Source organism: Plodia interpunctella, chromosome 1 (assembly GCF_027563975.2).
Source record: "Plodia interpunctella isolate USDA-ARS_2022_Savannah chromosome 1, ilPloInte3.2, whole genome shotgun sequence".
In the NCBI taxonomy this organism is placed as follows: Eukaryota; Metazoa; Arthropoda; class Insecta; order Lepidoptera; family Pyralidae; genus Plodia; species Plodia interpunctella.
The window spans coordinates 9,338,712-9,363,328 of record NC_071294.1 but is presented as its reverse complement, the minus strand read 5'-3'; the positions used below and the strand labels follow the sequence as shown (position 1 = coordinate 9,363,328).

Below are 24,617 nucleotides of genomic sequence, written 5' to 3'. Positions count from 1 at the left end.
GACGTTCTGGAGATGCCTGAAACTTTAATGGCCAGCTACATCACGAGAGCCTCGCGATAAATTTGGCACGAACTTGGGCCATGAAAATGTCAGGCTGAGCGGATACAACTAAAAAACACAAGGTTACCAAACTCTCAAACGATTTATAGATTTACGTCGAGAACACTTCGTTACTGATTAATATATTTATCGAATGTATTTGCTGTTCATACTCCAATACCAAATATAAATCTGAAAATATGATTCAGACAAGAATAATTTATTTGGATACCGTACAAAGTGCCTATAACATTTAACTGGTAACTTACGAGGCGTAGTCATTAAACAATATATGAGAAATGGCGTCTGAATTCTATATTTTTGTGGGCACAAGCTGAGCCGCGGTGTCCCTAGAACGTAAAATTGTCAGAAAAGGCGAGCGCGGGAGGCATTATAAATTAAAAATGTTTGTCTTTTATAGCTGATACTTGAGTTTGTTTTTTGTAGGCACATAATCCGTGGACTTTACCGTAATTACTCGGTTAAAAATGGATGTTATTCGTTCGACAGGATGAATGGGGACAACGGCTTGCCTGTCTCATGAGAGTGTATACTTTATGTAAATTTTACGTGAAAAATCAGCGGTAAAAGTTGTATTGTGGCTTTAGAAGAGGTTCATTTAATTTCTGATAAATAAAATAAATAAATATATTAGGACAAATCACACAGATTGAGCAAGCCCCAAAGTAAGTTCGAGACTTGTGTTATGGGATACTGACTCAACGATACTATATTTTATAAGAAGTACATATATATATAAACATCCAAGACCCGGGTCAATCAGAAAAAGATCATTTTCCATCATGACCCGACTGGGGATTGAACCCGGGACCTCTCGGTTCAGTGGCAAGAACTTTACCAATGCGCCACCGAGGTCGTCAAATAGGCTAATAATAGAAGATAAATAAATAGCATTTCTCCTATTTAATATCTTACTACGCTAAGTAAGATAGATACTAAGTATTTTGGGCCTAAGACAATTAATCTACAAACGTACACGTACAAAAGGTTACCCACCAACGAACGTGTTATAAAATATATCGTAACTATGGGGGCTCTGAATGATGTCACTAAATACCTTTACTAGGGCGACTTGTGTTTTGCAACCAGCACCCGCACCAGCAACCCGAGCTTTTGGTGCGGTAAGGATTCGTTTCAGCGCGAAAATCTTGATAGAGTTAGATGTGAACTCAAACAAATGTATCACACCAACCACGCAAAAGAAATAAGTAGCCATACTACATAGGAAAAAAATAACACATAATACTATTAAAAAAATATTTCTAAACTCAGGATTTCTAAACTAGAAATGTTCACAAACATAGCAAAGTGTGAAATGTTAAGATGTTGCTTGTAATACGCTTTCTTAACATTCCGACGATACTTGGAGCAGAAAATGAGACATCCTTACAGGTGTATGATATGGCGACACTTTCTTACAATTCCTACTCGCTTTTAGTATTGGAATAAGTCACTTTCGTGGAAACTTGGCGACGATTCATACATACAGATCCCACGCGATTGGAATAAACTCTAGAGAAATAGAGAGCTTAGTGACTATACGCGAGATCAATAAAGAATTCCATTTGTATTATGTAAGAAGTATTAAAAGAATGAAAAAATACGACGCTAAAATTAAAGGTAACTTAAACTCAATTTTAAGATGTTTGAGTGATAAATAGAGAAGGCAAACCGACAAATGCTCCTAAGTAAGAAAAATAACAAGACAAAGGCAACGACGGAATCGAAATAAAATGTAAAAATATTATCAATACAATTACTGACGAACTGTACGCAACACAAATCCTTTTATTCATTTTATTGGTGCAAAAACTGCATACAAACGGAGAGTATACATTAATCATGGCCAACGATCCGCAGTTGCGGAGCGAGCACAATTTTTATTGACATCACAAATAAAAGGCAAAGCAGATAAACGTTGTATCACATAGAAAGCTCTACAAGGTCGAAGTCAGAAAATTCTCATGAAATCAAACTCCTATAGTGGCGACAACCCATCCTATTGAAGGCGCCTGGTTGCTTACAATGCGTTATCTTTTTGCAATCTGGATATATTATCTCGATTTGGGAGCAAATCGAATCGCGGCACCTACCGTAATGTCTGCGTATTTCGGTATTACAATGATCGTTTTGAGCAGATTGCTTTTTGATATTGGGCACATCGTAAAGATAATGGGAAAAACAATTGTGTTGACTGCAAAAAATTTTATGGTGAAAATATTCAGTACAATCGAAAAAACCAAATGACACTGAATGTCAATTTTAATATTTAAAATGGGTTGAAAAGTTGCAGTGCTACGTGGTTCTATAAATATCGTAATCAATCACGCTTTCAGTAGCTTAGAAACTTTTGAAGAAAATGTAGGTGTTGCGGTTATTGATGTTCTACTTTGTGTAAAGCCGGTTCAGACTGACAGTCGTTCCATTATAGTTTTATTAATATCAGAAAATCTAAATATCGCAATACTTATAAATTATAATACAAAATACCCTGACTGATAATAAAAAGCATTACTCCTTGAAGAATTCCTTTCAAAAGAGACGTCTTTATAAATGAGATTCCTACTAAGAGCGTAGAGAAACAACAAGCCGATGCACCCAGCTTCGTCTGTATTACTCGCTTCACGTAATCGGACGTGCAAGGCATCCTTATTGCATCGTGCTGTGGGCATCAACTAAAAATAATGATAATATAGAAGTATATTCTTTACGTTCGTAGATGAGATATAAGGTAACCCCAAAAAATTTAGAGCTATCTTGAAGCAGAATAAATTTCCGAATCGGGCTAATTCTAGATGTTTAGTTAGTAAAATTTAGTAGATAAATGCAGGTTCGTTTTTGCGTTTTGAAAGCGTCTAGTAATGAGTTGTCAAATTAGTAAATAAGTGCAGCCTATGTATAGTTTCTACCGTGACATCAAATGTTGAATGATGAATTGGAAAGATAAATTTATACATATAAATATTAACTTTACTAAGTTTTGAATAGTGTGATTCACACTAGAAATGTTCTATATTTTATGTAGCGAGAAGGCTGGTCGCCGGCCGGCACGTACTCCAATAACACGAGACATCCACTCGCTGGTTATAAATTATTTATTAATGACAACACGCTAAATTAACTTCGAAGGATTTGTAATTCTATGCGAGTGCTACTGATATCGAAATAATGAGATGATTAACATGACTTATGGTTTCAAATACATTACGTTTAATTGGTCAAATCAAGTTATCAATAATCTATACCATAGTACTACACTACTTTACTACTTTATAACTACATTTCAATAAGACTAGGTAAAATAAACTAGAAACTTCTTTCGCGATTTCATGAAATGATTTATGAATACCATGAATTCAGTAAGTACTTAGTACACGGAGTACCTACTAATTCCATGATGAATACTTTAAATATCAAGCCATTTTCAAAAGGATCTTTCAAAAATATAGGGGTCAGAAAGCTTTTAGCCCGCATAAGCGTAACAATCGGTTGCGGACTTCATGCAATCGCATGAAACATCCGATCATCATTCCCCATTTAACCTTTGGAAAGATCGACTATTACAAGAAGGCGTTACGTCTTGTAATCTTCAATAAACGAAACCATAGCGAGTTCTTTATTGCTGCCAGCGCCATCTAGTGTAAAAACATGAAATAACAGATGATTCAATACTTACCATACTTTTGTAGTGTCATTTTAATTCGCGCTATTAATATTGATAAGATATTATATTTAATTATTTCCTTTTTACTATTCTGTGCTATTTTCAATTTCGACGTTGGCGAAATCATCGTTTTGACGAACGATGGAGCTATAATAACTCAAGTACAAAAGATATTATTTTATTAGAATTACACGTAGTGGTTTTATACCGTTTTATATAAACAAATGACAACTGAATAAATAATGTTCAAAATCAGTTAAAACTTTGTAAGCACAAAAATGGATAATAAATTATCAACTGTGTCCATAAATGTTAAACACTGACGAGAGTTTCCATCCTCCGTCGTATTTAGTAACAGAGGTACCTGTACTAGTTAGTACTATGTTCTATGTCAATATTTGCGACATTACATCGCAACTTCAGCTTAAACGGAAAGTTTCTCAATATCCCGATGTCCACCAAGTCTCCGAAACCACACCAGTCCACGAACTAAGTACCGGCCTGAGACGATATTGCAAATCTTTTCAAATATGTTGAAATTAAAGTAACTGTACGTTATATTCACTCACACTTTCAAGAAATTACTTTCCGTGTTATATCTATGTTCTTATAATAGTTTTGCAAGCAGAATTACCAGTTTTATCATCACATAATACTAATATCATCATTAAAACAATAAAATGTAATTTGGCGAGTCGACGAATCTCAGAAAGTGATATTCGATTACTTTTGAAAACTTTCCCTAGCCCTACAAATTTTATGAGCGAAAGTCGACATAACTACTGCTTAGAAAAGTTTTAACCTAATGAAATCGTAATGTTTATCTATTTTATTTATTAACTTTATGCAAGATTTTGAAATGTTTCTAATGCTAGTATTAAAGCATAATCGTCCATAGAGATATGAGTACGTAAGAATAAGAATTCATTAAGATCTAAGAGCGAATGGACGAACAGAAGATAAAATCTATTGTTTACTAATTTGCATCGCATATACATGTTTTTGTCTTCTACGCCTATGAACATTTTTATCTATGGCTATGAACCTGTAGTTTAGTTTCGTACGTAGACGAAATAGATTTATATGCAGTGTGTCTCATCTAAACGTAGAGCGACGCCTCTGCTTCATGCATGCCATCTTGAAGCGAACCGATATTGAGGCAAAGGCCGCGTGAAAGTGAATCCGCAGTAAATTCCCTTAGTGCGGCCGCCGTCCTCCGGCAGTTATTCTGTGTCGAGGTACCGTTACCGGCGAGATCCGAGATCCGATGCGATCACCAACTCATGCAAATGGGCCAGTGGTACGATACTCACAATAATCGCAAACGACCAAACAGACGCGATTTAATGAATGACGCGGCTGTTATCGACAGTTTCTCTACAACGAGGTGACTTGATGAATTATTGTTAGCCAATCAACAGCAGGGACGGCTATGAATTCAAAAATAAAACCAGCTGGTTTTCTTTACACATTTTGGCATAACAAATATTATTTTTTAGTCTTAGTTTTGTTATTTTATAAGTTAAAAACTACTCAAATGTTTGTTTAAACATATATAAATATTACAACAATCACAACGTCCCACCAAAAAAGACATATATCTGTATTAACCGTCAAAACTCTTTTTGAAACTCGATATCCATGTTTGTCCCATCTATTATATCTGGACATCCCCAAACGTTTGCCGTGTACAGTACAAATGTTTATTCAGTGTGATATGAAATCTTCGTAATTAATACATAATAAATCTTACGGTCTGAAAGTACGATCAATCATTAGACGGATCAACATTACGATAGATGGTCTAATTGAAAACATAAAAAGGTTTTAAATACTTCCGATACTTAATTAACTTTTGTCTATATAATTCAACTCTCTAGTACACGAAAGTATATACATGCTCTCCGTATTTGTCTTCTAATAAATAAATTAAAATCTATGGGACAACGTATCCAGCAGTGATTGAGGCTGAAACGACGATGTACAATTTCAATGCGCATACTATTTAAACGGTAGCCAGTAATGACATGGGTTATTTAACGGTAAAATCTGAAGCTGCCATTACCGTAGTGGAGCAGGGAAAGCCAGCTATTCCTGGCTAGTAGCCCGTGGCCGCCACGCTGCACTTGCCTCCAACGGTTCTTACACCGCTTGATTGCTACTTTTTATTACATGATCTTACATTACTATTGTCCACCTATACAGTACTATTCACGTAAAAGAACCATTTAATAACACTTACAATATTAGAAACAGTGCGAGGAAAGCACAGAAATAAATTTCATGATAATATAAACAGTTTTGGTCAATATCATTACACTGACCACTCTTGTTATTTTAGAAGACATACAGCCAGTTTGCTTGATTAAACTGGACATGACTGTGACATTTTCGGTGAAAAAGTTTATTCAGTATCGATAAATATCTATATATCAACTATGCTGTAAATTAAACAAGTATAATAAATAAGTATATTACAAATCAAATATGGTAAAATAAACAGTATATTACATGGAAATGCGTAATTAAATCGTATGATCATATAGACGACGAAAGTACTTCCTTTCTTTCTAAATTATAAGACAATTAGGAGTGCAAGAATGAAGAATATAAATTTAATCCAATTAAATCTCACTTTCAAAATTTCTAGTTGTGGGTGTCGACAACATTTTACTTACAAACACATTCAAACATCACATACATGCGAACAAATTCTCTAAAATAAATTATGTATTTGATAATTAGTTGAATGAGATTTGCTTCACGGATCCGATTTTAGACTCTGTCCATAATGGGTGAATTGTTTATAATGGAATATGTTTATATTCGTATGTGTTCTAGTTTATTAAAAAATCAATGAATGAATTTTCAGGTGCTGCTTGCCCGTATACGTCTCCGGCGTTGGCTGGCCATGGTCTTGCTCACGAGCGCCCTACGTGCTATCGAGGGTCAGTGCCCATGGGAAGGATCTCCTGACCTTCACGCGTCCTGTGTCTGCGCTTTAAATCTAGCCAGAGATCTGTCGGTGCAATGTGATCAGGTAAGCCACACTTCAAATAAAATATATTTGTACAAAGTAAGGACGATCAAAGTTTAACAATGTGTTTTCTTTTTATTACAGGTTGACTTTCCAGCGCTACTGGCGGCACTGGATTCAAGCACCAAAAACGTCCCTATTGACCTCCTTTACATAAACAATTCGACGATACCCATTCTTGCTAATGATATGTTTGCAAATCTAAAAATACATAACTTGCAAATATCAGCTTGCAAAATCAAAAAGATTGAAGATGATGCCTTCAGGGGTCAGAGTGCCTATCTCAAGAATTTAAATTTGCAAGATAATGAACTGACAGAAGTTCCGGTCAGAGCACTAAAAATACTCACAAATCTATCACTTTTAGACATATCGAAAAATCGGATATCTCACATAAACAGTCATGCATTCGTTACACTTAGAAAACTGACAACACTAAAAATATCGGACAATAACGTAACTTTGGAAGCACTCGCTTTGTCGGGATTGGAAAATTCATTAAAAAATCTAAACCTAAAAGGTACGAAACAAAAAGTAGTCCCTGAATGTATTAGAGGTCTCCGTAATTTGGCATTTTTAGATCTCTCTCAGAACAGCATTAGAGAATTGCCGAGCCCCGAGGGAAAAAATTCATTCGAAGGATTAGATTCCTTAACAGCTCTAAATCTGGAAAGAAATCTTATTGTAACATTAAGAAAAGACGCATTCTTAGGAATAAAGTCTACGTTAACTTCCCTAAGCCTTTTAAACAATCTTCTACCAGAATTCCCGACAGCAGCTATTGGCACATTGACTGATTTGAGAGTACTCGACATAGGGTTCAATTTGTTGAATAGACTACCCACGGATGCATTTTTAAATAATCCATCTATAACACTCTTGGCTTTAGACGGAAATCCATTACCTACCGTCCCTGTAGAAGCTTTTGTTCATCTTAATCAAACTTTACGCGGATTAAGTTTAGGAGGCCGATTTTTAAATTGTGATTGTAGATTACGATGGATTACTGAATGGATACGTAATGGGGAGCTTCAAGTTACTTCTCGTGAACGTAACCCACAATTTTGTGGACATCCTGCTAGTTTTCGAGAACGAGGCTTTTATAGTTTCGAACCAAATGAATTGATATGCGAACACGAAACAACAACAACGCCGCAACAATCATCAACAAACAAATTAATAATTGATTTAATACCAAATCCTACAACGGCTTCAAGCACGACTCCTCATGAAACTATCATAAGTTCATCGACAGAATTTGCCAGTTCAACTTATACCAATAATCAAACACCGTCCAAAACAATAACCGCTCAGTCTACATTAACGAACACAGTCAAACCGGATCGCATCCCGTCAGTCAGGCCAGCTGCACCAACTTGGCGACACGCGCCTAATCAACGGCCGCCATTAATAATGAATTTCCCTCAACAAAAGTCTAAAATAGACGATTCAAAGGAGGTCATAGTGAAAAACGCATACAGGCAAGACAACTCTGTAGTGATACATTGGGATTCAGATGTTGCAAATATTCTCGGATTTCGTGTGGTGTATCGTCTCTTTGGAGACAAAAGTTTCAAACAAGGTCCTCCATTAGAAGCCAGCGAAAGAGAATTTAAAATTAAAAGCGTCCCATCTCAGGTAATAGGCAAAACATATTTTTTCTTTTTACACACACTTGGGTGACTTTAGGTCAACATTTCGTACAATTAAGTATTTCAAATATACCAATCGAATTAAATCAACCAATCTCCAAAATCAGTAATTTGTTAATTGCCTTACATGGTTGGTATATAAACTCTAAATGAAATGTGCTCTTGCTTAGCCTAACCTTGTCTTTATTTTCAGGAATGCATAGTGGTCTGCGTGATCTCCCTAGAGGAGGTTAACGTCAGTCCAGAGACAGTACCGTACTCGCAATGTAGAGAAGTGCGCACCGTTTCGGCGGCCGCCTCCAACATGGACAAGATCACGATCGCCGCCAGCGCCGCCATCTGCGGCACCATAGTCGTCGCCGTGCTGATCTTCGCGGCCGCCTCGCGTCGCCGATCTCGGACCGTGCATCGTCTGCACACTCAAACAGAAAAGCTGCCCAACCCTTGCTGCGGCGGCCTCACGGGCACGCCGAGCCCTAATGGCCCGCTATCCTCATTAGCAACGCTCGGTGCTTTTGGGAAACAGCGTGAGTGGGATCAAGTGTCGGCTTACAGCGCAAGGTCTATTCCGCGCGCACGCACATACACTGAGCCAGCCCACCCCGACCCGCTGCCCGGCCGCCCGGGGCGTACCCGCTCACTCGCAGACGGCCAGTCACAGCACAGCTACTCCCAGTCTGGCCGATATGGAGCCCCTGGATACCCAGGCAGCCTATTAGGATCAAGAACTGGTGAGTTAAAGTAACAAATTGCTTGCATTTAGCTCGAATTCTGCTTTTCAAACTATTTAAATTACATGTCAATAACAGTATGTATGTTATGTGGGATTTATTACTTTTCGTGTATAATTTCCTCCCTTTCGTTTTTCCTTCCTCTGCTGGAAAATGATTGGCATTTGATTTTTTAGAAATAAGCAGCACCTATGTACAGATACTACATTATATGTTATAAGTTCGTGTACATTAACTTGTATTTACACTTGACAGATAAAATCAATTAATTTTATTTTTGTTCCAGATCTTCGACAATCGCGCCAGTCGCTAGGAGCTGCTTCTGAGCGAGCATCGCGACTGTCGCTGAGCGGCGCGGCCGGCGGCGCGACGGGCGGGACCTCAGGCTCGCGGAGACGACCACGATCGCGCTCGCGCCCCGCCAGCCGCTACAGCGTTGGCTCCATCGGGATGGGTTACTGTGACACTTCGGACAACTGGACTGATCACGACATGGACATTTACATGGCTCGAAACCCCACGACACGGGGAGGGCTGGTGCCTTTATAGCGTGCAGGAAGCACGGAGCGGGGAGACGAGACGTCGCACGCGCATTGCTCGCCATCGCGGACAGCCAGCACGAGCTATATCACGTCGTGTGCACATAAAACCCGCCCGAGGAGCCACTGGCACCACCACTACCACCGCCACAGCCGCCAACTTCAACGGTCGCGACGCAGGTGCTCACGACAACAGGAAAGATAGTGAACAGGTCAACCCTTAGATAAGTTTTTCGTTACCGCTAACTGCCGGAATGAAGTATGTACTTACGAAGACTGCTCAAGATTATTGTAAATTAGTCTAATTAAAGGTTACATTCAACACTTTTGAAAATCTTATTCTACTGGCAAAACTATGTTAAGAAATAGAATTTTACTCGCAATAGATCGCGTATTGTATCAACGAATCTGTGGCAAACACTTCAGACGTTAAATACCTTCCTTGGAAGACCCCGCCTTATAATTTCGGGAATCCAGTTAGAGAGATAAAATACGTATAATTTCATGATAATGTTTGGACAAAGCTAGTCACGATTCTCAAATACGTTTGCAAATTGGATCTAATTTCCTTTCTACAAAATATGATAAAACTGATATAAATATGTATGGAAAATAACACAGTTTCTTTGTCAAAGTAGATAGCTATATGCGATATTAATTATTGTTCAATAGGTGAATATTTAAGAGACTGTACATATTAGATAAGGTAGATATTAATGTGAAAATTACCAAATGCAATGAGGAGTAATCCGAATGGTGCTATTTTCTAAAGTAACCATTCCAATTATGTACATAAGTATGCAGTTATATTTTTAAAAGTGTTTATTATTTGTATAAAAACTATTAATTATTAAAAATATTATGTAAAGGTAATTAAAAATGTAATTTTATTATACTGTTTTTTACTTGGAAGTGAGAGTCTCAATAGTACTCTTGCTTCCAGGATATATGACAATCTCACTTACCCTGGCACAATAATCCGATGCTCCCATCTATACTGCAGCTCCTGAGTGAACTCATACCAGAGGTGTGCCAAGTATGGCAACCCCCCAGCATCATGCAGCATAGCAGCAGTTACTGACAGCCTCCACACCAAACCGCCTTCTGGACTTGTTTTGACATAGCCACAAAGTTTTGGTTCTCCATCCGCCTGAAACACAAAAATAGATGTTGTTATTAATTGATAATTTTTATAGTCACAAGTACTTGTGATAATTGAAAAATATTTTTGGCAATGATTGAACTGTTTTAATAATAATAATCTTTTATTCGACCAACTAGGAACAAGAACACTTTGATCCATACAGGAAAATGGCCTTAACATTTGGTTTAAGTTTATAACATGCCACAGTTCTTTGAAAATATCTCTTAATTAAAAAAAAATAGATAAATAGGATTACAAAATTATCCTCACCTGCTTGAATTCAACCTCAAAGTTTTTAGGATAATTGAAACTATTATCATCAACTGCATCCGGAAATACATAATACAAAAGTGGCATCAACAGGTCATCAGATATCGGACCTTTAAACTCTGACACGTTGGACCCCTGCCCCATGGCTGCCTTCACAAGCTTTGATATTGTTATGGGAGCTTCTGTGATTTTATGTAGCGGATTCACTAAGCCCAAACTTCTACTCAGTCCCAAAGTGTCCATTAATAGATTATTGTTATCAAGCAAATCCATCATTTTGTTCACAGTCTCAGATAATTGACAAATAATTTTATCCCTCATTTTTAGTGTAATAGTCCAAGTTGGAGCCATTATTGGATCAATATCGGAATATGTTGATGAATCAACTATGGTAGATTCACGAAACCTTGGCCATATGGCATTCAATAAGACACTATGTATGGGATTCTTATCAGAACCAAATGGTAACTCTGTCAACTTTTTAACATCAAACCCATCAATTGACAAGAACTCATTAACATGATTGGTCCTTTTCCAAGCAAATGCATCACAGTCTTTTAATTCATATGAATATTTAGCAGACACTAATACAGTATCCAATGCCACGGGAGAAGCAATCTTTGATTTAAATAAACTTATAAGACCACTAAGATGAGAACATTGATTTGATATCCGTTTCAAATGGATTACATCAAAACTAGTTTTGTATTCATTATCTTCATAGAAACCTAAATAGCTCTGCTGCCAGTGCTCTCTAATTTTTACAAAAAATGGCGCTCCACAATCAACATTGGCAAATGCAACATTTACAGAGCTCATAACTACTTTAATAAGACTACCATCCACCATAGGAGAACTTGGACACAGCATGATGTATCTTTTTAATCCGAACCAGTTAGACACAGGGAATGGGCTACCATCACTGTCATCCATGAATTGAGATGTGGATGCCCATAGCCCACTTTGTATATCCTCTCTTAATACCTTATCATCTGACTTATCTCCATTATTTTTATTGATAGGATCTAAACTATGATAAGAGAGCACAAAGTTGAGGCCTTGAAAACTGAACTCTTCGGCTTTACACACCCACTTCTTTGTCTGTTCTGCTGAAGGTCTTGCAATTTTGGCTTTAGATACTTTCCATTCGTTTAGTATTTCCTCTATTCGGGCAATAAACACTTCCCACTCGGAAACTGTAGTAAAATCTTGATGATAGATATCATATTCATCTATTTCTTCATTCATTTCTTTTGTTTTGTAATTTATTATTTTCTAGGAAAATGTAAACAGCTGTTCTTGCAGTACCTATTGACGACTTGACGTAAAATTGACTTTGACGAGTAAAAATAAAATGACAGTGACATAATGTAAAAATGTAGCCATTATATAATTTTGCCATTGAATAAATTGATAACTTTCTATGTTATAAGTGTTGTATTGCTGAAATTGTCTATAGGAAAAGATAACTAACTACTAATAGACTAACAAATGCTGGAACATGTCCAATGTTGAACCAGTTATGATTATGTAAAATGCACGAGTAACATTTAGCGCAAATGTAAACGTTATTTGGTTTTCTTTGGTCCATTTAATTTGTTTCCATAGCAACAGAAAATGGTAAACAAACAACACTGAAAAGTTTCTGCTTAAAATTTATTTTGAAAATGTTTCGAGGCGACAATTCTCATTCATTAAGTTATGAACAGCAAGCAAAGTTTATACAAGATCGTATTGCAAACGTGGAGAAACACTTTGGAGAATTATGTGTTGCTTTCGGAGACTATACACGAAAAACTGCGCGGTGTGTGCACAATAACCCCTACCCCTTACCTCTCTCTTTTAATACCTCTACTTCCTACGAATATCTAGGATGATTAATATAATATAAGCCCTCAAGTAATCCCCTCCGCAAACTTTCATCAAAATCATGTTTCAGTATGTAGATTTTCCATAATAGATCTTATTAACACGCTGTAAGAACTACTGTTGAAAATCATTGAAACACGATTGAGTACCTAGTCCTACCTGATAGTACAGAGTACAGAGTCCACCACAGAACCATCTAGTAGTATAAAGTCCTAGAAGTACCTAGCTTATATTCAACATTATTTCTACAGGCTGCGCGATATGGGCGATGAACTTAGTAAGGTGCTGAAAGATTATGCCAACAATGAAATTGTTAACAAATCTTTAAGTACTGGCCTTGAAAACCTTTCTCTTACCTTAACTGCCATAGAGGAGTACCGAAATTGCGAAGTTCAACGATTAGAAGCGAAGGTAAAGTTCTTATGAAGAGCATATTCCATATGAAAATAAGTCTTCATTTCGCGACTGCCTGTGTGAACGCATGGTGAACGCGATAAACATAAAAACTACCGGACGGATTTTCGCACGGTTTTTCACCATTTAGGTATTGGTGAAAACCGATTACTTGTTGATCGAGTGTGATTGATTATTGATAAAGGTTTAGGTGTCTAATTTTGTTATGGTTTTAGCAAAACCGGGACAGACGGCTAGAAAAAATTAATCTATATATAATATACCTCTGTATAAAACTATTGATCTTTTCTACCTAGATACGCTAATAATGCCAATGTTATTTATTTAGAAAACCTTTTCACAAGCTTTTGAAGTCTCATCATAAATCATCAGTCATTTAAATGTCCCCACTGCTGGGGCCTGGCCTTCCTTATGGATGGATAAGGAGTATAGGCCATGACCCACCACGCTGGCCCAGTGCAGACAAGCGTGTTTAAACGACTGTAAATACAACTGGGACCAAAGGTTTAAAAGGCTTCCTAAGTCTATCAAATAATATTATTTTATACTCCCACATGATACGATGTGGGGTGTCTTTTCTTTTATCTAATAAATAAATAAATATAATATATTACACCACAGGTGATTGGGGAGCTGTGTCAATATGAGACAATATGTAAACACGCGAGGGAGGAGTTGAAACACACGATGAACGTGAGGGAGAAGGAGCTGGCCAGGAAGAAGGTGCTAGACAAGGCGCGGGAAAGGCAGCCCTTCAACAGGCAACAAGTTGTATGATTTATTTGCTTAATCACTCTTTTAGGTTGGTACCTATATGTGGATAAAGTTATTCTTCTTTGTCATTTGCTAGGCAATGGCTTAAAGCTTATAAGCTGCTATATATTATGTGAGACCAGAATGTGGCCCTTTGTCATTTGCATCATTGGGATGCTCCATAGTCCTGCAAGTAGAGAGCAGTTAAACAGTTGGGATCTTTGACTGAACAGCGCGACAGTCACACAAATTGTAGCTGGAGAAGCCCCAATTATTTTTAAAATCATAAAATGATTTCTTCTGTTCAGAATACATTTTTCTTAACTACTTACGCACTTGTCCAATTCAGACATACGCGGAGTCAGAACTGCTGAAGGCGTCAGCTGAGATGTCGCGTACGGCAAAAAGCCTAAGCGAACAGACGGAGTTTTTCGAACGACGCAAACTACAGCAGCTGAAAACTTTGCTGACAGACTTCGTGATGGTGGAACTGACCTTCCACTCGAGGGCCCTGGAGCTGCTCTGTGTGGCGCATCAGCAAATCAAAGATATCAATGACAAGGCAGACCTTGAGGTTGGTGTCTGAAATATGAACCTGGGTTACGATATTACAGATTTATCATGGTATATAGTCATCCTCTAACCATTTCCACTATATTTAATACCTACCTAACTTACCTGTCTCTAAATAGTGCATTTTTTAATAAGAAATACCTATTTTAAGTTACCTCATTGGTAATCAATTACTAAACTTGCTTGTTTTTATTAAGCGTTTAAGCACAGGTCTGTCGGAAGGAGAGGAGCAAACGGTAATTATCTATCAATACAAAATGAATTACTTACAGATAATCTAAGTAGGTAGGTAGTTACTTATACTTCTAGCTCTATACGCATAAGGTTTACTTCTTTCTTTTCCACCCTAACGTTGACTAGAAGACATTGCTTTGGCGATAAGTCCGCCTTTGCACTAAATGAGCACAAATACCTACTTAGTTATGTTTCTATTATATCTAGTTCATCTATCTTCATTCTATAATCCTTCCTAGGTATATAACTAAATAACTTTACATGGTAGATATTAGTAAGTATATGGTTTGAAAGCAATGAACAAAAACTTTACATTCGTTTAATGTTATGAACAGAACTTCAGAAGAAAACTGCGGTCTCCTGAAAAACAAGTGAGCACGGGGATATCAGCAAGGTCTTCCTCATTAGCGTCCCTCATGAATCTGCAGTCGCCGAGTAAAGATGAAGAAGAAATGGTAATAAAGTGCTAGAGTAATCTTAAGCCCATAGGTACTATTTTTTATCTGTCCATATCAATTAGTCATATCAAGTAGATAAGTACTATTCCATATTAGATTTGTTTTGTAGTGAAATAAAGAATGTATAATACTTTTTAATCGAAGTAGTAGATAGTAAAAGTATGTTTATCCTTCTCGTCAAAAGTGAACATTAGGCAGCTTTTTACCGTGGGCTGCGGGCAACAGTTCGGGCTTCTTACATGCTGAGCCAACTCAACAACAACAACGACAACACAACAATAAAATGACGACAATATTTTAGCTGAACCGGGATTTTCGCCATTGAAACCAAATTTCGATCTAGATCCGTCGGGAAAGATTCTGTGTGATTGAATAACCAACATACACATACAAACTTTATTATTTACCTATATTATGTTAATAGAATGATACAAATACACATTGAATTGAAATACCTACTGTGTCTTTGACAGAGTTCGCGGAAGATGAAATCGCCAGAGAGGGGGGCGATGGTGAGGTCGAACTCTATGGCTGCGCTGATGAATCATTCGTCTTCGAAAGACGAGGAGGAGACAACGGTATCTTACTAATATGCCAACTAATTTTATAACCTGTAATAACACATGGGGTACTTTTTATCCCGAAATTCCCACGGGAGCGAAGCCCCAAGGAGCAGCTAGTTCTAAATAAATGTATACAATTAATTTTTGACTGATTTGATACTCCTTTCGGCCGCTGAAACTGTTTCTCTTTCCCTGTACCCAACAGGGGACCGGGTGGGTACTAGTAGTTCTGGATTTTTGTAACTACAAAATAAAATATTTTCGCCCGTCTTTGGAATCATCGACCTTGTTTGATGTACAAATAGAAATAAAAGTTAATATGATGAGGTTTATACATTCAAAGGTTTATTTTTTTATTTCCAGGAATCCGGCGATTCTGACGAAGAGGATACTACAGAAGACAGCGAATCGCGTTGAGTACTTAATTAGTTTTTCATTGAGTACTAGACTTTTAGGCGTTCGTACAAAATGTACATTTTTAGAAGTAGGTACAATAGTAGTCTAATAAACTTTATAACTGGAAACGTTTTGTTTGATTTACATAATGTAACCCTTTAGCGGCCACTAACGTCGCTTTGATGGAAGTCAGTCCACCGACAGGACATCCCTCTTTCTTACTTATCAATATCGAAGTAGCACTTAACATCTAACTAGTTTCTCCTGTTCGCTTCAAAAATAACCGACAAAGTGCGTGTCGTGCCACGCACAGTGAAGTGTTCCGTGGTTTATTACAACAAACAAGTGCAAGTCGGATTCAATGGCCGACAGTTTGAGTTTCGTACCATGCCACTAGTTGAATTTTTATAGTAGTAGAATACCAGTTGATTGACTATTAAGTACTCGTAAAATTATAAAGCCAATTTGTTAGTTTTCCTTCTAATTTCGTTATAATATGAGAACTAATTCCGTAACGTTTGAATTCCTAACTACAACGGTTTCCTTGGGTTCCCCAAGGAAACTTGACTCTTAAATTGGCACTATAAAGCTTATTGTACAGCTTTAATATTTAATTTCAACACAATTCAACAATAAGTACTGTGAAGATAGTTTACATGTTAGGACTCGTAAAAACATATAGGTACATAGATATATAAGTACCATTATAATGCATAAATTCTTTGTGCCCCTGCTGATTGTACCAAATAGTGCCAGGCACGAGTAAAATCAATAGAACACCGGGTACCGTATGGTACCGGCAACCTCGAACAAACAAAACATTGTTTAATCTAAAGGACATCCTTTATTCACAAAATAAAGTCAATAATTACGAACCATTGTCCACCTCTTCCAATCAGTTTTCCTAACCTATGTACAAAGTTTTTGCTTGGTGCTAAAAGTTTTTGGCAGCTATATGACAAACAATTTTACCTTGCTGATACCCACATATTCAAATGTAATGTTCAGCATGTGAACATTCACTCAATTCTCGAACATATTAATATTTTTTCAGTAATGTTAAGTCACAATATGTCCATGAAATTCAATAACATGTGCTTATTTACATAGAAATAAAAACTACTATTGAAAAACCATTGAGAAACTATCATGACTTGACATTACAATGACAGAATGAGAGATGCATATTAATATGCTGAAAATTACTTTTAAATATGTTGAGTTCTCGGCATCTATCAATAAAGCCTTAAGTACTAATGCATTGATGCATTTTAACAATGGCAATGTGACCAGCTTCACCCTGATAGGTACTTAAAATAAGTACATCAGAGTAGCTATTTGAATTTTAAGTCAGTTCACTAACCTAGCAAATACTAAAAATAAATTATCAGCATATAGGTATATGAAAGTCTTTCTTACAATGCTTATTATTCAAAAGAGAGAATGAGTTCTGAAACATTTTCTGTTTCTGTGCTATTTCCTTGCCCACCTCAATGCATTAGTCAATCAAGTACAAGTCTATATAGTGACAACTCTACTTTGTGGACTTAATGTAATGTAATACATCAGGTGCTATGAATGTAAGAATTTCTTTAAATTAGTACCATAAAAATATACAGTTCGAATTTTTACTATGATTCATTAAACAGTAGGTAAACTAAATCAAAACTACATATATAAACAATAACAAAGGTGTTTTCTCAAATCAAACTCAAAAATTAGACAGATTGACTTGACAAATAATGGGAACAAGAAAACAGAATACTGCTCTATGGAGCCCTGTCCCTCATTAAAGAACTTACATTATTTTAATAAAATTTGTCCAATTTTGTAACAATAGATGGTTTTGTTATACTTTTTGAAAATATTAATGAATAAAGATTCAATTCCTATCTGATTGCAGATTTTTTCATCATAATTCTGATTACTTTCAAAAATATCATATATGTATTATAATTTGCCTCTGTGGTGGCATTTTGTGTATATACTTTTTGTGTTTTTAAATGGAAACAAAAATACAATAAAATTTTCAAAAACCAAAATGTTGACTTTTCTTACTGAATTTATCTAACTAGTGTAATTTTCCAAACCAGAAAAGCATCTCCAGGCTTGAATATGTACCAATGTTAGTGTGAATATTCTGTTTTCTTATTCAGTTTAAATAAAAATGGAATATGGAAGTTGGAAGTATCATATGCCTCACAAATAGCCTTTGAGAGCACATGTACCAGACTCAGATTGTTTACTGTGTTAGCTAATATTATCAAAAATTGGTTATTTCTTCCTTCTAGTGATTTAAAGCTTAACAATTTATGTATGAATAATGTTCTAGCTCATTACAATAAAACAGAATTACAATTAATAAATGAAAACATTAAAATATTAAAGGCACATTTCAAAACGAACCTCCTGCTTGCTAGCTTGTTTTCACTGTCTAATACAAAATTGCTTATAAAAGTTTACAAATGTGTACAGCCCTTAAATTCCTATGAATGTGGCAAATTTTCTTTGGATAAAATAATGTGATAATATTCTACTTTTCATTTTCAACACCAGCCTGTGTCATAAGATCTGTGATATTTTTCTCAAGTTCATCAACCCGTGAGCCCATTTCATCTATTCTGTTGATTATCTGATCTGACATACTTTGGAACTTATCTTGCATGTTTTGCAAAAGAGACTGGACCTGGAAAAAGTGTTTAAAAGTCAATAAACGATATTCTAAATATAACTAGAAAATAAATCTCAAAAATTACAAAAAAATGTTATGTAAACAGAAAATATTATGCACTTACTTTACAGGAGTATTCTAATAGTGCTCTTGGAACACATTGTTCAAAAATTATATTTCGTTATATGTTGTCATAGTATGCAATGTAGGTATTACTAATGTATACTATGCTTTTATTATATTTTTGAAAATATTGACAATTTCTAATTAATATTGTGTAAAATTCCTCAATCATATATTTCAAACATAAATAAATTTTATTTAGGTATATAGGTAAATAAATAACAAAACTTACGTATTGTGTTACTTCCTGCATGTTTTTAGGATCATTGGCTGGGGTTGAGTAGGTTCCTTCAACTTCATTTGTTGGAGTTTCTGTTTTTGGTTCTGCCATTGCTTAAATTACTATTACAGCCTTCCCGACCACTTCTGGTAAATATTACTGCTTGGACTACCGATCAACGCTATAAAACGAAATTATAAAACCAATCGCGTTATTTGGTCGCTCGCTACGCTATGCTACTTGTCTTGAGTGAGAACGAATGACAACAATGACAACTGGGTTTGACTGGGATGCCTACCTATCTAGGTACACTAGATGAAGAAAAACATCCAATGACATTGACACTTGATACTTGAAACCATAAATTTAGAAAACTTCCGGTAGTGATTTACTACTTGGTACCGGTAAAAGTACCTACTTAACTGGACCCACTTACCGGAACTTTTCCGAAAAGTAACAGTAGCTCTAACAGCTCTGGCAACACCAAAAAAGAATTAATGAAACTGTGACATTGACTGTAAGTGTAAGTGACAATGACAATTTCCTCATTTCAAATTTTCCCAAATGGTATCAAACAAATTCGTCGAAATAAATACAAACAAATAATTATTTCTTGTGTTTTGTATTAAAGTAAAGTAAAGTAAAATATAACATTTCAATTTAAGGAGTGTGTATCAATTTAAAATTTTTACAAAATGATTATGAACGCGAAAGGTGATATACAAATAGATTTAGTACAAGTTAAAAAAGATGTTCAACAAGGATTACGAGAGTGTAAGGACAGAGGTCTTATACAAACTACTAAATGGCTTGCGGAACTAAATTATGCTTTAAGAGAACACAAAGTTCCTGAAGAATCAGTGGTATATGACGACGGTATAGCAGCTGAAGAAAGAGATGCATATACATTGGCAAAGAGTTTCTTTGATTGTGAAGAATATGACAGAGCTGCTCACTTCTTGGAAAACTGTACTAGTCCAAAATGCGTATTTATTCAAAAATACTCTCAGTACATGTCCAGTGAGAAGAAACGATTAGTTGGTACTTGGGATTCGGTCACTGAGAATTCAGAGTCTACTCAAGTATTACTGGATCTTCTACCTTATTTCAAGGTAGATTCATTTCTTTTCGTAACCAAATAGATGAGTGTAATAGTTCCAGAATGGGAGGACCACAGTCATCACCAATCTGCCACGGCTAACTGACATCCTCATTCATAAATTAATAAATAAAAAAATACATAAAATAATTAAAATTATGTTCGCCAAGGTTTTTCAATTCTCTAAGATTCACAGTATAAATAAACAGACTAAATTTATATTTATTTAGTGTATTTCAGATGATAGGAAAATGCCCAGTTGAGAAACAGATGATGATTACTGCAAAAGGAATACATTTTTTTATTACACTGTAACAAAAACTATGGTATTCATTTTGCCCAATCTTTAAATGGGGTTAGCACACAACTATAAAAAATTGCTTTGTTATTCACTTATCCTAAGATCAATCTAAAAAAATATTTTAACTACAGGAAAACTTTATTTTCAGGCAAACCGTAGCAAACTTGATGGCTACCTTCTTTACTTAGAAGGGGTGGTGCTCAAGAAGCTAGACCTCCGCAGCCAAGCTGTGAGTGTCCTGCAAGCAGCGTTAGCAGCAGCTCCAACGTTATGGGCTGCTTGGGTTGAACTTGCTGGCCTTGCTAACGAATATGAGGCGTTAGACTCTCTCCAACTACCAAAGCACTGGATGACATACTTTTTTGCTGCACATGCATTTATTGAATTGAAGCTGTCTGACCAGGCCTTGGAGGCCTACACGATGCTGGCTGCTGCAGGTTTTGAGAAAAGCACATATATTACTGCACAGATGGCTATTGCACATCATGATAGGAGGGGTAAATAGATTTTATACAAGTTAATGCTCACTTTTAAAACAAGATTGGTTAAGTTAAACATGGAAGTATTCAACTTTCATTTGTTGCAATTTTAATTAGATTTTACTGAACCTGGATTTTATGACACAATTTATTTTCAGATGTGGATTCCTCACTGGCCCTGTTTCGAGAAATGTATCAAATTGACCCATATAGGTTAGACAACTGGGATGTCTACTCCCATCTCCTGTACCTAAAAGAGAAGAGGATGGAGCTTGCAGATCTGGCTCAAAAGGCAGTAGCTATTGATAAATACAGAGTTGAGACTTGCTGTGTTATAGGTATTAAGATCTCTGGTCCTCACATTGCTTTGTGAATAAAAACTTAAACTGCTGGCAATGATAATGAGCTTTATGCCAATCTCAATTTAAAGTACTTTTTGATTACAAAAAAATCTTTTAAAAAGTATCTTTCCAAAAAAAACTATCCAACATTTTTTATTCGATTATTATATACATGTTCATTTACAATATGTTATTTCATTTACTTTTAGGTAACTACTACAGTTTAAGAAGTGAGCACCAGAAAGCAGTGATCTACTTCCAAAGAGCCCTGTCATTGGATCCACAATATCTATCTGCGTGGATCCTCATGGGGCATGAATTCATAGAGCTACAGAATTCTAATGCTGCCATACAGTGTTATAGACACGCTATAGGTAATTATTAGTAGTACTATTTTTACAAGTTTTTTTATGAGAAATTAGCTGCGCCTATGTATGATTGTGCGCCTGTGTACCAAATTTCATTGAAATCCACTCAGTAGATTTTGCGAGATTGAGTAAATACATACATACACACACACTCACACCCATACAAAGGTCAAATAAATTATATAAATAAAGAAAAAAAATATTTGTATTTTTGTTTGTAATCAATAAACTCAAATTTACTGGACCAAGATAATTAAATTAAGAACAGAGATAGACAAAATGTTCAGGAGTAATATAGGCTATATTTTTATGGTAAAACCTGAATGAAGCCAGGGTAAATAAATAAATGGCTTTTGATTAAATTTTAGTAGCTAGTAGGATACAATTCTGATTAGTCCACATAGTGTATTTACTGCAATATTTACTTTTTTCTTACAGATGTGAATAGAAACGATTACAGGGCTTGGAATGGTCTAGGCCAGGCATATGAAATACTGGGTCTAAATGGCTACTGCATATACTACTACTCGAGGGCGGCACAACTCAAGCCTGACGATTCCAGAATGCTGGTCTCCCTTGGAGAGGCTTATGAGAAGATGGACAAGATTCCCAACGCTCTGAAATGTTATTATAAAGCACACAGCACGGGCGATATAGAGGGGATGGCGTTGTTCAAATTGGCTAAGTAAATATTGTGTTCAATATTTATTTTGCAATACACCACACAAAACAAAGATTCAAAATTCTTCATTTAATTTATGATGACATCACTTATTGACGTCAATCAATCAGTGACATATATATAAAATATAAACCCAAAAGTAATAACAACTTTATTGAAATTTGATATTTTTGGCATCACTGAGTGATGGTTAGATAAAGTAAATGTCCATCACTACATGTTAAGGTAATCTTTTGATACAAGCTGTTATCAGTGTCTAAGATTAACCTGGCACACACATGAATTTTCCATGTATTTAATATTTTGATTGAAATGACTTAGGTGGTCACTCATTGTTGTCATTCATCTCACGTTAAAATCATTTCGATATAAAATTTTCACGTTTGCGCATACGCATGCGAATTGCACATGTGCGCGGTCTTTTTTCTAAGACTGGGCCCAACGCCATCATTATTTTTATTTATTAGCTAAAACTACCACATAATATTATAATGCCACACTAAAGACTTATTTCATTAGAAAGTATTATAGTTTTTTATATGCAGTTACCACAATTTACGAAAGAGAAATCGGTGGCCAACGAAATCCTTGTCGTGAATTGTAGCTACATTTTGTCTATAACTTTAACAATTTATAGAATCCTTTATCTAATGTAACATAATCGCATCTTGTATTTTTAGTTCCTCTTAATGTCAGCTCTACGAATAAGTAAACACTTAATCATAGTGTCAGCTATTAGTGTGTCAACTCGCTGCTTTATATTTTATATTATATTTTATTTTCCCTTGACTTTGCTCCCGTGGGAATTACATTCCAGGTTATATTCTACCCGTATATTAAATTTCATAACAATCGGTCCACACACACATCCTCACAAACTTTCTCATTTATAATACTAGTAGGATATTGCTAGCTATTGAGCGTAAAACAGATAGCTCCAATAGGTGTAATATAAATTGTAGGCTATACGAGAAGTCGAACATGCCGAACAGCGCGGCGGCGGCATACACGGCCGCGTGCCAGGACCCCGCCAACTCGGGCAGCAAGGAGCTGCCGGCCGCGCAGCGCTACCTCGCGCAGTACTACCTGCGCTTCTCGCTGCTCGACCACGCCGCGCACTACGCCTACAAGTGCTTGGAGAACGACACTGTGAGTACAAAGTTGATGTGGTATAAAAATGAAATGTAATACTTTTCATTGCTAACGAATATTTAAAAGAATATGACATATGCCAAATGGCAACACCAAATTGTTACTAAAATAACTTTTTTTAAAATTTTGATAACGTGTCCCACCGCTGGGCAAAGGTCTCCCCCTTACTTTTTCCACCCGTCACGGTCCAAGGCAAACGTCTGTTCGTGCTTTCAATTTGTAAAGGTCATTCCACTACCTACTTCTTAGCGTGTCGACTCGACCAATCATATTCGTGAAGACCAATAAGACGCCACCGATATAGCAGCATCTATGGCGTCATACTTCTACCAAAATACGTGAGAGCGTGGCTGCTGTTGAATTTTATCATAAGGAGTTATTTATGATGTCAGCTTTCTATATTAGCCTTGCACTGTGGCCGATGTTTTACAGGTGAGCCTGTATTTATACTTTCAAGAGATGAAAAATTATAAAATAGAATCTTTTCTGTTTTAGACAAAAGAATCTGGCAAAAATATACTAAAAACAATATCAGAAAAGCGACTGGCTACATCATCGTCCTCACAGCAGTCAAACATTCCTGAAGATCCTGAATCTGCTAAGAATCTATCTGGGATAATACCTCATGAGATGTCCAAAACTCCACTAGCCAGCCCCGACGATACCCCGGACAGTTTCTTGACACCACTCTTTGCAAGAAGAAATGGAAAATTTAAAATGTAATGGCCAGTTAAGTCTAAAATGTAAATAATATTTATTGAATTTAATTAAATATATTGAGTAAGTGTCAACATCTTGTTTTCTTGCTAATGCTTGAGTTGTAT

General features: G+C 36.1%; 5 protein-coding genes across 7 annotated transcripts in view; 3 read left to right on the top strand and 2 right to left on the bottom strand.

Moving 5' to 3' along the window:
* The window catches only part of haf (hattifattener), a 29,566-nt gene extending 18,990 nt beyond the window's left edge, over nt 1-10,576 (top strand). The window contains exons 2-5 of the mRNA XM_053743648.2: nt 6,597-6,764; nt 6,846-8,399; nt 8,607-9,144; nt 9,431-10,576. Of these exons, the coding sequence (XP_053599623.1) occupies nt 6,597-6,764; nt 6,846-8,399; nt 8,607-9,144; nt 9,431-9,693 (2,523 nt within the window). The 3' untranslated portion in view covers nt 9,694-10,576. The remainder of the gene's footprint in view (nt 1-6,596; nt 6,765-6,845; nt 8,400-8,606; nt 9,145-9,430) is intronic.
* The window catches only part of Rab3GAP1 (RAB3 GTPase activating protein subunit 1), a 33,601-nt gene extending 21,175 nt beyond the window's left edge, over nt 1-12,426 (bottom strand). Inside the window, exons 1-2 of the mRNA XM_053743663.2 lie at nt 11,098-12,426; nt 10,649-10,833 (exon numbers count right to left, since the gene is read on the bottom strand). Of these exons, the coding sequence (XP_053599638.1) occupies nt 10,649-10,833; nt 11,098-12,345 (1,433 nt within the window). The 5' untranslated portion in view covers nt 12,346-12,426. The remainder of the gene's footprint in view (nt 1-10,648; nt 10,834-11,097) is intronic.
* A 175-nt stretch (nt 12,427-12,601) lies between these two features.
* Fam92 lies at nt 12,602-16,485 on the top strand. 3 transcript variants are annotated; one of them, XM_053743775.2, is made up of 8 exons: nt 12,602-12,901; nt 13,218-13,377; nt 14,002-14,148; nt 14,483-14,707; nt 14,904-14,942; nt 15,276-15,395; nt 15,872-15,976; nt 16,325-16,485. In XM_053743775.2, exons 1-8 carry the CDS (start codon nt 12,765-12,767, stop codon nt 16,376-16,378), a joined length of 987 nt encoding a protein of 328 aa, XP_053599750.1. In that variant the 5' UTR covers nt 12,602-12,764; the 3' UTR covers nt 16,379-16,485. The 3 variants fall into 3 exon arrangements, with proteins under 3 accessions (XP_053599750.1, XP_053599742.1, XP_053599758.1); XM_053743767.2 differs by having other exon boundaries at nt 12,606-12,901; nt 14,002-14,151; XM_053743783.2 differs by lacking the exon at nt 14,904-14,942 and having other exon boundaries at nt 12,609-12,901; nt 14,002-14,151.
* Nucleotides 16,486-17,181: 696 nt separating this feature from the next.
* On the bottom strand, nt 17,182-19,648 carry LOC128669191 (uncharacterized protein). Its single transcript, XM_053743795.2, has 2 exons — nt 19,384-19,648; nt 17,182-19,043 (listed from the first exon to the last, which is right to left on the bottom strand). Exons 1-2 carry the CDS (start codon nt 19,480-19,482, stop codon nt 18,891-18,893), a joined length of 252 nt encoding a protein of 83 aa, XP_053599770.1. The 5' UTR covers nt 19,483-19,648; the 3' UTR covers nt 17,182-18,890.
* A 249-nt stretch (nt 19,649-19,897) lies between these two features.
* On the top strand, nt 19,898-24,584 carry LOC128669148 (cell division cycle protein 23 homolog). Its single transcript, XM_053743707.2, has 7 exons — nt 19,898-20,483; nt 20,920-21,268; nt 21,409-21,588; nt 21,801-21,965; nt 22,398-22,644; nt 23,604-23,790; nt 24,289-24,584. Exons 1-7 carry the CDS (start codon nt 20,067-20,069, stop codon nt 24,514-24,516), a joined length of 1,773 nt encoding a protein of 590 aa, XP_053599682.1. The 5' UTR covers nt 19,898-20,066; the 3' UTR covers nt 24,517-24,584.
* The last annotated feature ends 33 nt before the right edge of the window (nt 24,585-24,617 follow it).